The 13,119-nt window shown below is 41.9% G+C and overlaps 2 protein-coding genes across 2 annotated transcripts; both read left to right on the forward strand.

Moving 5' to 3' along the window:
- Positions 1–4,379: 4,379 nt before the first annotated feature.
- LOC308461976 (olfactory receptor 2AP1-like) lies at positions 4,380–5,324 on the forward strand (the record flags this gene model as incomplete). The annotated part of the gene is made up of 1 exon (XM_080979149.1): positions 4,380–5,324. The coding sequence occupies one exon, from the start codon at positions 4,380–4,382 to the stop codon at positions 5,322–5,324; it is 945 nt and encodes a 314-aa protein (XP_080835275.1).
- A 2,972-nt stretch (positions 5,325–8,296) lies between these two features.
- LOC308461977 (olfactory receptor 10C1-like) lies at positions 8,297–12,475 on the forward strand (the record flags this gene model as incomplete). Its single annotated transcript, XM_080979150.1, has 2 exons — positions 8,297–8,357; positions 11,613–12,475. The coding sequence occupies 2 exons, from the start codon at positions 8,297–8,299 to the stop codon at positions 12,473–12,475; spliced, it is 924 nt and encodes a 307-aa protein (XP_080835276.1).
- Between the last annotated feature and the right edge of the window lie 644 nt (positions 12,476–13,119).

Genomic DNA, 13,119 nt, shown 5'->3' on the forward strand with positions numbered 1-13,119 from the left:
AAAGTTGTTTTGGGATATCTTTGTAGATTTCTGCTTTAGTGCCTTGAAAATCAAGTGGTTTTTCAAAGTGAAGGCCTAATATTTTGTCTCTCTCTTGCTTGGATCCTAAAATGATTAAGCAGTCTCTGGTTCTGTCCTTCCTCACCACTCTTCCCAGTCTAAAAGCACATATTCTAAACCCTGAATATGCACCAATTGATCATCTGAGACACACAGAATTATAGCCGTCCTGGCCTTTACATTCTGTGATTCCCAACCTCGCGTTGGTGCTGCAGCGATGGGGTTCTCAATCACCTCAAAAATCCTCTGATTCTGCAGCAGGGCCTTCATCTTTATAGACCAAGATGAATAATTGTCATTAGTCAGAGGGGGTGGGTAAGGCAGGCCTCCCCCCTTCTTGGCATCCATTTTGAATCCAAGCTTTAGCACTCACTCTCAAGCCTGCTGAAATCCAATAGCCGGCTGTTGTTTTCTGCCTTCTCTGGCAGGCAAACTGCAAGCTGTTTACGCTCTTGGCACCTGGCAGCTAAACGCAGGCTGCTATGGAAAGTCCCCTCCAAGAGCTCGTGAGCTTTGTAGCCAAAACACTCCGTGGTTTTGTTTCGCTTTTCTCAGGCTCAGCCTCACAGTCCAGCCCCTTTTCCAGCAACTTTCCACGGCCGTTGCTTAGCAACTGTGCATACCAATCTTTGAACAGGAAATCTTATCAACCACAAGAATTCCTGGTATGCAAGCTTCCTCTTTCAGAGCTGGCTTTTTCCAAACGCAGCTCCCGTGAACCAGAGAATGAATCAATCTGCGTTCACACTTTTAGCCTGAAATTCAGCATACCTTGGGGCTCCGTTGCTTGGAAAACACCTCCTCTCGGTGTCCAGCCGTCTGTTCAGCTTCTGGCTGCACGCAGACGTTATCTACCTCCCTTGGTGCAGAGGATGAAGACGATCCATCCACCTCTCATGCAGATTCCCATGGATCAGAACCACTGGCACTGCTACCATTTGTTAGGATTCTTAGCCGCAGTCAGAGGTAACTGGCCTCACTCCAGGCATTCGGCTTGAATCCTTGTTGACCTTCCCGTCTGCGTCTCCCGGCAGGATACAGGCAAGGTCACAAATCGGCGATCCTCCTCAAACGTGAGAAGAACACACCCTCCTCCCTCCTCCCTGCTTCCCCCAGGGAGGGAAAAGAGTCAGACAGAAATCTATTTACATGTTTTATTCCTGTCGTTCCAGCAGTACAGAGAAACGTGTCTGCACTCTCCAGACTCCAGCAGTAGAGTCACAACTCCGCCCCTGTACTTCCAGTACAGGTCAGATGACACTCTGAGCTAACATCCGGTGCTCAGTACACCGAATAGTTCCAATAGTACAGTCCCAGACATCAACATCCTGTTTTGCATTCCAGACACCTGCAGCTGGCTTTCGCATTGCTGCTTTTTCCTGACATTCAGAACCAGGGAGTCCCCTCCACCTGACTGCCCCCCTGACCCCCACAAAGGTACTTCAATACATTCCACACAAGGCTAACTAAAAAAAAATAAAGTAACACCAATCCCACTCAAATAGTCTTACTATTTAAGTGGCCAAATCAACATCTGCAGAAGGAAAATAGTTAGGGCTTTATTTCCCTTGATAAAATCTGAGTATTCATTAAAGAACATTTCTAAGAATGGAAGTCCCCAAAGTGCTCCACATCTGACACCAGGGATGCAAGATCCCCATGTGAGTTTGGTCTAGATTTCAAGCTAATGTTCCCTCTCTGACAATTAGTCCCTATCTCTCAGTATGTTTACCTTTGATTTATAATAATATATAACAACCATCTAGAGACTGCTTCTTTCTGATAAACCCTGAGAAGCATGCCATGGGATGCTAAAATAAATAAAGCAGCTATAGAGAAAGAAACTTCCAATCAAGTCTGTGAAGATGGACATAGAAGAAAACGTCCTCTACAACTTGCTCCCAAGAACAGCATCTCAGAAATTGCACTCAATGCAAACTTCAGCTCGTCATTCCTTCACAATATAGGTATTTGCATTCAGTGCTGATCATCTGCAGGAACTAAAATTTGCAATTAACGTGTGGTTCTCAATTCCTCACTTTATTCAGTAGTTAGAAGTATGAGGCCGCACTGAATGTTCTCTGTTTTCTTTGGTTGGGAGACCACTGATGACTTCTGGGGTTGGCTCTTAGGTCCCACTGAAATCCATAGGTTAATTTAGTCATGGGCACTAAAGGCTGGTTTAGAAGAAGAAGAAGAGTTTGGATTTGATATCCCGCCTTTCACTCCCTTTAAGGAGTCTCAAAGCGGCTAACATTCTCCTTTCCCTTCCTCCCCCACAACAAACACTCTGTGAGGTAAGTGGGGCTGAGAGACTTCAGAGAAGTGTGACTAGCCCAAGGTCACCCAGCAGCTGCATGTGGAGGAGCGGAGATGCGAACCCGGTTCCCCAGATTACGAACCACTACACCACACTGGCTGTGGTTGTATATATACAAGCAAAATATCCAAGACAGCAACAACAGTTATTCCTAGAATAGGTTCCCAAGTAGAAAAACTAAATCCATCAGCCAGCTCAGAACTCAAGTCTCCCAGTCGCCTTACTTCTGCCAAGATGGAAGCTGCATATTCCATCTCAGTGCTTATCTGCCATTGCTCAATATACAAAGCTCTATAATCCCCAAATTGACTAAAGTGCATTTCTCTATCAATTTTTCCAGATGAAACCAATATCAAACATCAAGACAGCCAAACTCAGAAGACCACCAAATTCTATTTAAGTTAATGATATACTTCTGATTTTTTTCCTCACTTAATTCTCTCTTAGGATTTTGGAATTCTTTATGCTATGGTCTTATTTTCAAAGTTGATTATTTCTGTGTGGTCCTTCATAGTCCCCACCCTTTTTTACAATAAAAATGAAATAGATTTAAATACGTATTGCAACGTACGTATGCATTTTTAAATACATGTTATCTGGAAATACCAATTTTAATGCCTTCAGGTATTTTTATGACTTTATTTTCATAGCTGAAAATGATATTGTACAATTCAGAAAAATATGAAATCCAAAGGATTATGTATGTCCTGATCCATGTATTAGTTCAGGAAGTGTGGATAAGGATGATCCTTCAGCATTCCTAGATTTCCCATATTTTTCCTCCATTGTTCAATTGTACAAAGCATTGCATCAAAATTAAATCAAGATTCTATCAAGCAGCCTGCTAGCCCACAGTTGCTCTATTTTTTCCACTGAGTACCCCTACTAAATTCAGCATGCTGCCTTCTTGTTCAAAATGCAGTCATTCAGATAAAAGCAATAAATTAACATTATGGTATAATGAGAGGAAACTTGTGATGCTGTGTCCCATTTACTGGTCAGGCACCAGTGTTACTTGTGTTTTCTCAGTAAAGTTGTGGCCTGTATTAACAATCAACTAGGTCTCCCTTCCTTCCTTCCTTCCTTCCTTCCTTCCTTCCTTCCTTCCTTCTTCTTCTTCTTTGGCAATCACTTGTAGCCGAGTAAGATTGTCTTCCACAGACACAGTTTTAAAAGTGAGTTTGTAAGTGACTGTGGAGGACAATTCTGGATCCGCACGTCCTTCCACTGTGGGGACATAGGTTTCTGGGTGGGAGTTGATAATGGTGAGAGTTTGCCAAGTGTGCCTTCCTCTTAGTGCTTTTCTCCCTTTTGTCCTGAGTTCGAGTGTCTTCAAAACACATGACACCTTTGGTAAAGGCTGTTCTCCAATTGGAGTGCTCGCAGGCCAGTGTTTCTCAGTTGTCAATGTTTATACTACACTGTTTTACGATTTGCCTTGAGAGAGCTGTTCAAACTCTTTTGTTGACCACCAGCATCATGCCTACCTTTTTAAGTTCAAAGTAGAGTAGTTGCTTTGGAAGACAATAGTAGTATAGTGTATTTTAAAATGGGGTTTTAGAGTTTTTAGGGGTTTTTGAATGTTTTATGTAGTTTTGTAGTAGTTTTATGTAGTTTTTATGTAGTTTTACGTAGTTTTTATGTAGTTTTATGTAGTTTTCAATTTCATTGTTCCGCAAGGGACAATGACAATAAAGATATCGTATATCGTATCGTATATTGTATAATAATCAGGCATCAGCACAACATGACCAGTCCAACAAAGTTAATTTTGAAGAATCATTACTTTGACAATGGTGATCATTGCTTCTTCCAGCACACTAGCATTAGTTCACATGTCTTCCCAGGAGAGGTGTAATTTTTTTCAGAGACTTGGTTGATGGAATCTTTCTCCCTTCCATTACTTCACTCAGTGGTACTTAACTATTGTATAAGGGCTATCACTTTCATATCACTTTCCCATTATCTTTCAGAATGTAGCATTTGATGATAATACACAATGCAGAGAAACCTGAGTGAAATCACAGAGTTCATTCTTCTGGGGTTTGGAGATCTCCCTCATCTGCACATCTTTCTGTTCCTTGTGTTTCTGGGGATCTACATTTTGACAATTGCTTTCAATATCCTCATGGTCTTTCTCATAGTGACTGATCATCACCTGCACACACCTATGTACTTCTTCCTGGGAAATTTGTCTTTTTTGGAAGCAGCCTACAGCTCAACCACCCTGCCCAGGATGCTGACCAGTCTTCTGACAGGAGACAAAACCATCTCTGTTAAAGGATGTCACACACAATTTTTTGTTGTTGCTTTCCTGATTGGCACAGAATGTTATCTGCTTTCTGTGATGTCTTATGACCGCTACTTAGCCATATGCAAACCCCTATATTATGCAACTCTTATGAATGGTAAACTCTGTATCCAGCTGGCCAGTTGCTCTTGGATCAACAGCATTGTGGTGATCACCATAACCTTGGTCTTGATATGGCAACTACGGTACTGTGGTTCCAATGAAATCGATCATTTCTTTTGTGAATCTCTTTCATTGGTTAAAATCTCATGCAGTGACACCAGCCTTGTGAAATATTTCATCCTAATCCTTGGTTTCTTGTTCAGTTTTCCCCCTTTTCTTTTGACTGTGATCTCCTACATATATATTATTGCTGCCATTTTAAAAATCCCATCCACCACTGGGAAGCAGAAGGCCTTTTCCACCTGTTCTTCTCATGTGATTGTTGTTTCCATGTTCTATGGGGCATTAATCATTGTATATGTGATACCAAAAACTGAAGCAATGAGAAATGTTAGCAAAATATTTTCTCTTTTTTATACAGTCCTTCCCCCTTTAATTAACCCCCTTGTATATAGCCTGAGAAACAAGGATGTCAAGGAATCTTTCAGGAAGGCCACGGGGAAGATTTTAGAAGGCCATTTTGTGAGTTAGGGGTTCAAAGCTAAATAGTTATCCAAAGCCTTTTCCAAACAACATCGGTTCCAGGCTTTATGGGTATTTTGGTAAGAAGTTTCTGCTAAGGTTCCTTTCAAGAATTCATCCTCTTCCTATTTCACTGTTTTCACTACCCTTTGGATTGCTTCTTCCTCTGGGACCAACAGGCACCACAACTTTTAAAGGGAGAGGGGATAATGCTTGTGAAGGTTACTGTCTTTCTCCATGCTCTCTCATTACTCACGTAGAGATGGCAGGTGAAGGGGCAGTAATATCAGGAGGATAAACTTCAGGGCTAGGAGGATCCAGAGCTTGGCAGTAGGGCATGGGCATATGCACATTTTCAGTGAGGTTTGTATGTGGAGCTTGAGAATATGCACATTTACAAGAGTGTATCTGGTATGTGACCTTAGTACAAGCTTCCTCAACCTCGGCGCTCCAGAAGTTTTGAGACTACAATTCCCATCATCCCTGAGCACTGGTCCTGCAAGCTAGGGATTATGGGAGTTGTGGGCCAAAAACATCTGGAGGGCCGAGGTGGAGGAAGCCTGCCTTAGTAGAATCAGGATTGGCGATCTTCTCTATGATTATAAATAAAACTGAATGCATGCAAAAAATACAAATTATGAGTGATTTTTTAAATGTGTGGTTATACAATGTCCTCCGTAGCACTTCTTGTATTGATGTATAGCAAACAGAAAAAATAGTACAATGCCACAGTATAAATATCTCAATCAAGGGTGCTATACAGGAAGGATAAAGAACCTGTGGTTTTCTTGGTGTTGTTGGACTCCAACTCCCATAATCCATGACCATTGACCATGCTGATGGGGCAGCTCCAAGTTGAAGTCCATCAACATCTGGTATCCACAGGTTCCCCATTCCTGGTTTGCAGGATGTCCAATACACAAATTCCTATTCCTTTCCCTGTACAAAACTTGATTTTCAATTTCAATCCAATTGTTTCTTTCTTTTTATATCTTAATTTTTTTTGTTTTTCCCTTCCTAATACACATGAAGTTTGAACAAAATGGCAGAGAAGTTGAAAATCTTCCAACCTTAAACTTTTTAAGAACATGTCTATACTCAAAATATACTGGTGGGGTCATTATAAAATCTGACAGAATCCCACTGAAACAGTGTTTTAGAATGAAATTAGTGTACCATTCAGCTCGGAATCTCCAATCAAATGGTGAAATGAAGTAGTGTACCCACATTATGTGAATTGGCCCAAAGGACCATCTTCAGGGATTTCCTTTAATAATGCAACATCCCCATGTTATTTCATTCTAAGTTCATTTTGTTTGCCTGAACTCTCACTGGAGTTCATAACTAATAATTGGCAATCTCTCTGAAACCACTGCTAATAAATTATTACAAGGCCACCTATTTTCCCCAAGAATAAATAACAGTCAAGGGGAGACTTCGTCTTGTTGATGAAATGAGAAATGTGAAACCATCAGATGCAGAAATTACACAAGGAACTAACTAAGAAAATGTAGCCTAAGTGAGCCAAATATCATGAATATTGGAAAAGAATGGAAAAGGTGCAGCTTTCTTCCAGGACCAACGAATAATAGAAATTGGACCTTCCATAAACTTCAATTCCTCATTCATCTGGGATAGAGGTACTTAACACATTCTTTTGTTCACACTCCATGTAAAAATATCTATGAATATTATGTGATATCATCACATATTAGAAAATATTAGGAACAATTGTGTTCTTCTAATACCAAATACTGGTGGCCCTGTACTTATCAGTTTCAAAATAAGGTCACAGTAAACAGAAGCCAATGCTTTCATACTTCTACGAGCTACCATATAGGCACACATATATTAGTGTCTAAATCAAAAGGGGGAAAAGTTTAAATAATAACCCAACAAGGACCTATGCTCAGTTTCTAAGATGTCTGGAATACTGAGGGTGTTATTGGGAGGTGGAATGGGGCAATTGGTCTGCTTGAGCAAAAACATAGTATCATGGCTTAGAGTTGGGGTGGGTAGTTCTCAATGAAGTTATAAACCATACATAGCTCACTATACAGGGTTCTTTCTGGAAGGAAGAAAAGGAACATTGATTTCCTCTTCCAGTATTCAAAAACTTCTTCCTTTGTTATACAACAATGAATCTTTTAAACTTTCAGGTTTCCAAAGAGAGAGTACTAGAAACTTGTGGTCTCTGTAATGTCTGTTTAGTTTATATACGCCAGAGTTGTGGAACCTGTGGGCCTCCAGATCATGTTGTACTCGAACTCCCATCATTCCAAGTCAGCATGGCAAAGCATCAGGGGAGAGGGGAGTAGCAGTACCTGAAGGGCTGTGGGTTCCCCACCTCTGATATATACAACCAGAGCCAACTCCCTTACCTTTCCTACTCACCTGGCACCTTCATTACATATCTTTAGGTGCTAGATGAAAACATTTCTCTTCTCTTGAGTCTTTGGCTAATTAAAACAATCCATGGCTTTTTAAACTGGGGGCAGGGGGCAGGCGGCATTGTTTTGTTTGTTATTATGTTATATATTTTCTTGTTTTATAGTGTAAGCTACCCTATGATCCTCAGGTGAAGGGTCGTATATAAATTAAATTAATTATTTAGTAATGCACTATCTCTCTCCAAATCTCAAATATCAGAGCCTTCAAAAATGAGCCCCTAGTCACCATCAGTGTCGTCAGAGAAAACCACACCAATAACCAAGTTACAATAATCAAGACTGCCAAATTCCTAGCAATTTATTCAGTTAGATCCAGAATTCCATAAACTAGATTTTGTTCTTGAAATGCTGCCTCTAACAGAAGGGAAAGGAATATAACTTTTTTGCTGATTCCTTCTGCAACTCTTGTATATCTTTGCAAATCCGCTCTGGAGAGGACTGTTGATTATCTGGAACCATTTCCTTTAGAAATATGCTGGGTCTCTCACATTGATATCATAAATACTTTTTCTGTTTTTCTCAGATTTACAAATGCGAGTCAACAAGAGCATGGTGAATAGCTTCCTGCTACTGGGATTCTCTGATAAGATAAGATAAGATAAGATAAATTTATTGTCATTGTCCGTATATACACAGTATACACAACAACGAAAATCAAACACCCACCCAAAGACCGGGTTCACATACACATTTGCACGTATCTCCAACACTCTCATCCTATTCAGACATAATCTATAAAAACATATCATACTCCAGAATGTAACATAACCTATTAAAAGCATAACATAACCTAAAAACCTGTCTCATTCCTTCCTACTCCCTGCTTGCTATTTCTTGCAACTGGCCCTGAGATCATTATTTAGTGCAATCAGAGCTCTTGGATAGAAACTATTCAGAAGGCGTGTGGTTCGTGTTTTCATTGTCCTATATCTTCTGCCCGAAGGCAACAGTTCAAAGAAGTTGTGAGCGGGATGGGTGGGATCTCTCAGGATATTGTGTGACTTCCTCAAAGTGCGAGACGTGAAGATCTCATCCAGGGTTGGTAGTTGGAGCCCAATAACATTCTGGGCAATTTTAATTATTCTCTGTAAAGCTTTTTTATCCGTTTCAGAGCTGCTCCCATACCACGATAATATACTATAGGTTAAGACACTCTCGATGGTACTGTGATAATAGGACAGAAGTAGGTGCTGAGATAGATTCAGTCCCCTGAGCATTCTCAGGAAATACAACCTCCCCTGCACCTTCCTCACAACCATATTAATATTTGCAGTCCATGAGAGGTCCTCAGAGATGTAAATGCCCAGGTATTTAAAACTACCAACCCTCTCCACCTCCTCGCCATTTATGTGCAATGGTAAAAATACACTTTTCTTTCTCCTAAAGTCAATTATGAGTTCTTTGGTTTTTTTGGTGTTAAGCATAAGATTGTTTTCTTTACACCATTGAATTAACCCCTGTACTTCTTTCCTATAAGCAGTCTCATCGTTCTCACTAATGAGCCCCACCACTGTTGTATCATCCGCAAATTTGATGATTGTGTTGGACTTATACAGTGGGGTGCAATCAAATGTGTACAGGGAATAGAGAAAGGGACTTAGCACACATCCCTGAGGGGCTCCTGTGCTTAATACTAGAGTAGAAGAATAGTAAGGGCCCATTCTCACTGTCTGCGGCCTATCAGTCAGGAAATTCCTTACCCACAGACAGATCTTCTGATGTATACCCAAATTGGTCATTTTAAGAAATAACCTGTCTGGCAGAATTGTATTGAAGGCAGAACTGTAGTCCACAAACAACAGCCTTGCGTAGGTTCCCTGTCGTTCTAGATGACTCAGTACAGTATGGACAGCGATGGAAATAGCATCATCAGTAGATCTATTTCTTCTGTATGCAAACTGGAACGGGTCTAGAGTGGATGGAAGACCAGCCTTAATATGATCTAGCACCAATCTCTCAAAACATTTCATAACGACAGATGTTAGGGCTATTGGTCTATAGTCATTGAGAGATACCACCACTGACTGCTTGGGGACTGGCACTATAATCGATGTCTTCAGGCAGGTAGGGACAGAACCCTGCAACAGGGATAGGTTAAAAATGTCCGTAAACACACCAGCTAATTCTGCAGCGCAGTCCCTAATAGCCCGTCCCATGATTCCATCCGGTCCAGCTGCCTTCCTAATGTTAATGCTCCGAAAGGCACGTTGTACGTCACAGGTCTGTAATAAAAATGGTTGTCTATCAGTAGTAGTTTCTGATGATGTGCTGGTAGCCAATGCTGTAGTGACGGTAGTTCCAGTTCCCACCTCAAAGCGACTAAAAAATTGATTCAGTTGATCAGCCAGGTGCGCACTGCTGCTAGCCAGTTCGTTTTTAATATTTTGCCCTGTAATTTGTCGCAGGCCTTGCCATACTCGACGAGGGTCGGAGCTCTCAAAATGTTTTTCAATCCTCCGGCAGTACATAGCTTTGGCGTTCCTAATGCCCTTTTTCAATTTGGCTCTGGCTTCTCTATACTGTTGCGCATCACCAGAGTGAAAAGCAGCATTTCTTGCCTTTAACAGAAGATACACATCCCTGTTTAGCCAGGGCTTGTTGTTAGGGAACACCCGTATTTGTTTGGTAGTAGTGACAACATCAATGCAGCTTTTAACGTAGAACAGTACTGTTGAAGCGTATGTGTCCACATTATTCTCCACAAAAAGCGACCACTCGGTGCTCCGAAAGCAATCTTGAAGTTGCTCAGATGCACCTACTGGCCACACTCGTATCTCTCTAGTTGATGGTCTAATTCTGCGTACGAGAGGTCTATATGATGGTATCATAAGTAAAGATATGTGGTCTGACTGCCCCAAATTGGGCAAGGGCTTGGTCTTGTATCCATGCATGATGTTACTATATACCCGGTCCAGGGTATTTCCCCCCCTAGTGGGACAATCAACATACTGGTGGAACTTAGGGAGCACAGTCCTTAAATCGGCTCGGTTAAAATCACCAGCAACCACAAATGCTCCATCCGGGTGGGCCCGCTGCTGTCTGCTAATAGCAGTTAGCAGGTGGCCCATAGCTGTAGTAGTGTTTGCATCGGGAGGTATATACACCGCTGTTATTATAACAACATTAAACTCACGTGGCAAATAAAAAGGGCGGCACTTCACCACTAGGTACTCCAAGTCAGGAGAGCAATGCGTGTCCATTTGTTTGATGTCCGAGCTCCAGTTGTTATTTATATAGACGCAAATTCCTCCTCCTCTGCTCTTCCCGGATTCGGCGGTTCTATCCGCTCTAATTACTGAGCGTCCTTCTAGCTGCAGAAGTCCCTGTGGAAAGGAGGGATCCAGCCACGTCTCTAGAAGGACCATAACACAGCAGTCCCGGATACTTTTCTGCCGAGAGGTAATAAGTTCCAACTCCTCTACCTTGTTGGGTAAGGATCTCACATTTGATACAAGGAGACTTGGCAATGCAGGCTTGTGGGGATTTTTACCTAGCCTCACTCGTAGACCAGCCCTGCAACCCCTCTTCTGCTTGCGCCCCCTCCGTTTTCTTTTCTTTCTGGCAAGGAGAGCAAGGGGAGTATCCCAAGAATGTGCAAGATATGGAGGCTCTCTGATAAGCTCAGCTGGAATGTTATAGGTTGAGACCTCCTGGCTGCAACCTTCTCCTCTGCCGATACTTAAGAGCTCTTGACGACTATAAATTACTTGTGCCTGAGTATTCACAGTCCCTAGCAGCAATAAGTTCACAAATAAAAATAAAACACAAATCACTGAATACCGGTCTTCGGAGTGCCGAGCCGCTGCAAGTGCTTGCGCCGCCATCTTGACCCTTCTTGATCTGCCAGGTCTGGAGGGTTTGTTCTTCTCCATTTTCCTAAGCATCTATGTTTTGACCCTGATTGGGAACATCCTCATAATAGCTGTCACACTGGCTAACCAGGCACTCCACAGCCCCATGTATTTCTTTCTCAGAAACTTGTCCTATCTAGAGATCTGCTGCACATCAGTCATTATTCCTAAGATGCTTGAAAACCTCCTATCAAAGGACAAAACTATTTCATTTGTTGGTTGTGCCTTTCAAATGTGTGGCTTCCTCATCACAGGGGCAGCAGAGTGCTTCCTCTTGGCTGCCATGGCATATGACCGCTATGTTGCCATTTGCCGGCCCCTGCATTACACCCTGATTATGAGCAGTAGAGTGTGTTTTGGGCTGGTTGCAGCTTCGTGGCTAGCTGCCATTCCAGTGCAACTCGGGCAGACTTTCCTGGTGTTCACCTCTTATTTCTGTGACTCCAAAGAAATTAACCACTTCTTCTGTGACTTCCCTGCTGTGGTCAAACTTGTATGTGGAGATACATCTATAAATGAGAAGATGGCTCTGGTAGAGGTAGCTTTACTTGGACTAATACCCTTTGCATTGATCTTCATGTCATATATGTGCATTGCCTCCACCATTTTCAAGATGTCATCTGTGGAAGGGAGGCAAAAGGCCTTCTCAACATGCTCCTCACATCTCATGGTAGTGATGTTGTTTTATGGCTCTGGAATAACTGTGTATTTGAAACCTAAAAGCCATTTCCATGAAACAGACAAAAGCCTTTCACTCTTGTACACTGTCCTGCCACCTTTGTTAAATCCTCTTATTTACAGTTTGAGGAACAAGGAAGTCAGAGTTGCTCTCAGAAGTGTATTTTCCACTCATCCCTAACTCTCATGAAATATGAAAGTGTATACAAAAAAAGTGAAAATATTAAGCTGTAAATACTGGTTAAACATCCTGTTCTGTAAGCCCTGTTCTGTCGGTACATTTATGTGTGATGTTTGATTATGTTTCTATGATGAAGATATACAGAAGCAGTCATCCAATTTTCATAGATATTTCTGAACACAAATGTCAGAAAGGTAAAAAAAGGTAAAGGACCCCTGGACAGTTAAGTCCAGTCAAAGGCAAGTATGGGGTGCAGCGCTCATCTCGCTTTCAGGCCGAGGGAGCTGGCATTTCTCCACAGATAGCTTTCCAGGTCTTGTGGCCAGCATGACTAAACCACTTCTAGCACAACAGAACACTGTGATGGAAACCAGAGTGCATGGAAACGCCAGAATTACCCTAATGACCTAAGATCATCAAAAGTCCCCTTCTAATTTAGACAAACATCCATCTAGACAAGCATCCAATTTCTTACAGTGGAGAACTAGATGCATCTGGGAAGCCCATAAGCAGGCATGAATACCAACTTTCTCTCACACTCTTACTCCCTAGCAACTAGTAAAAGGTAAAGGGACCCTGACCATTAGGTCCAGTCGTGACCGACTCTGGGGTTGCGGCGCTCATCTCGCTTTATTGGCCAAGGG

Source organism: Podarcis pityusensis, assembly GCF_964106645.2.
Source record: "Podarcis pityusensis genome assembly, chromosome: 13".
NCBI lineage: Eukaryota > Metazoa > Chordata > Lepidosauria > Squamata > Lacertidae > Podarcis > Podarcis pityusensis.